The following is a 1,149-nucleotide window of genomic DNA, read 5'->3' as shown; positions in this document are numbered from 1 at the left end:
TTTTTTTTTTTTAAATTCTGGAACTCTCGAGTATGAGTCCTAGTAAAAAATGTATGTGTATTATTTATATGAAGCTCTTATGGAGCCTTTTGATCACAGGGATTGTAAATACATACACTAACCTCTATATCTGATACTTTAGCCATGCTTCATAGGAAAAGCCATAATTGCAATAGTAAATATTTAACAGAAAATATAGAAAAGCACGATAGATCCCCTTTAAACTTGGGACAAAAGGTTAGTTTGTTTAGAACTCCAGGGAGATGAACCAGTAAAGTAGAAATGACTAACTGCAATACTAAAACATTCAACATCCTTGGTTAATCGTTCTCTTCTGAGAGTACATGAAAAAGTAAAAAATAAAGTCTCCCAGTAATGAAATGATTGTAATTGTCTGTTCCCAACAGAATGGTTTTCTGTCGGCTCTGCCTTACTTGGGATGTGCTGTGGTCGCTGTGCTGAGCGGCCAAATTGCCGACTATCTGCGAGAAACCCGCAAATACCGCACTGTCATTGTCAGGAAGTCCTTCACCCTCATTGGTAATTCATGACAGTCACTGCTGAATCCTCGACTTTTAACTGACTGCAGGCTCTTGACATCAAAAATATTACCAGTATTGCTACTTCACAGTTGTGTTGTTTCTGTAGGGATGATTGGGCCTGCAGTGTTCCTGGTGGCAGCAGGTTATACAGGCTGTGACTACACCTTGGCTGTGACCTTCCTCACCATCTCCTCTTCTCTCGGAGGAGTGTCGGCATCTGGCTTCAACATCAACCACCTTGACATTGCTCCTTCGTAAGAATAACACCTCAGAAAACTGTTGGATGCTACTACTACTACTACTAATAATAATGATAATACTTCAGTCATTTTAATTTTGAATCATTTTCAGTGTGAAGATGAGAGATTATGGTTATAAATGTGTAATTCAGTGTATCTTCAGGTTCAGATATCTTTGACATATTGAAGTTTCCCTCTGGCCTGTTGTTATCAAGATAATAATTTTAGGCATCAACATAGCCCATGAGATAATGGAGGATATTTCTTTTTATAAATATAATTACATTTCATTATCAGTGTAGCAACATTATGTACTACATAGTGCTTTTATCGGGTTTATTACTCAGGACTTAATGTTTTTATTTGTC

At 37.2% G+C, this 1,149-nt stretch overlaps 1 protein-coding gene across 1 annotated transcript in view; it reads left to right on the top strand.

The window, feature by feature from the left end:
* Positions 1-823, top strand: part of slc17a5 (solute carrier family 17 member 5) — a 6,641-nt gene extending 5,818 nt beyond the window's left edge. Inside the window, exons 6-8 of the mRNA XM_013910981.1 lie at positions 100-104; positions 408-540; positions 649-823. Coding sequence (XP_013766435.1) covers positions 100-104; positions 408-540; positions 649-800 — 290 coding nt within the window. The 3' untranslated portion in view covers positions 801-823. The remainder of the gene's footprint in view (positions 1-99; positions 105-407; positions 541-648) is intronic.
* Positions 824-1,149: the final 326 nt, after the last annotated feature.

Source organism: Pundamilia nyererei, unplaced genomic scaffold, assembly GCF_000239375.1.
Source record: "Pundamilia nyererei isolate P.nyererei 1_Seehausen unplaced genomic scaffold, PunNye1.0 scaffold00054, whole genome shotgun sequence".
NCBI lineage: Eukaryota > Metazoa > Chordata > Actinopteri > Cichliformes > Cichlidae > Pundamilia > Pundamilia nyererei.
Note: the sequence above shows the minus strand (reverse complement) of the source record. Positions and strands in the feature narration are given on the sequence as shown.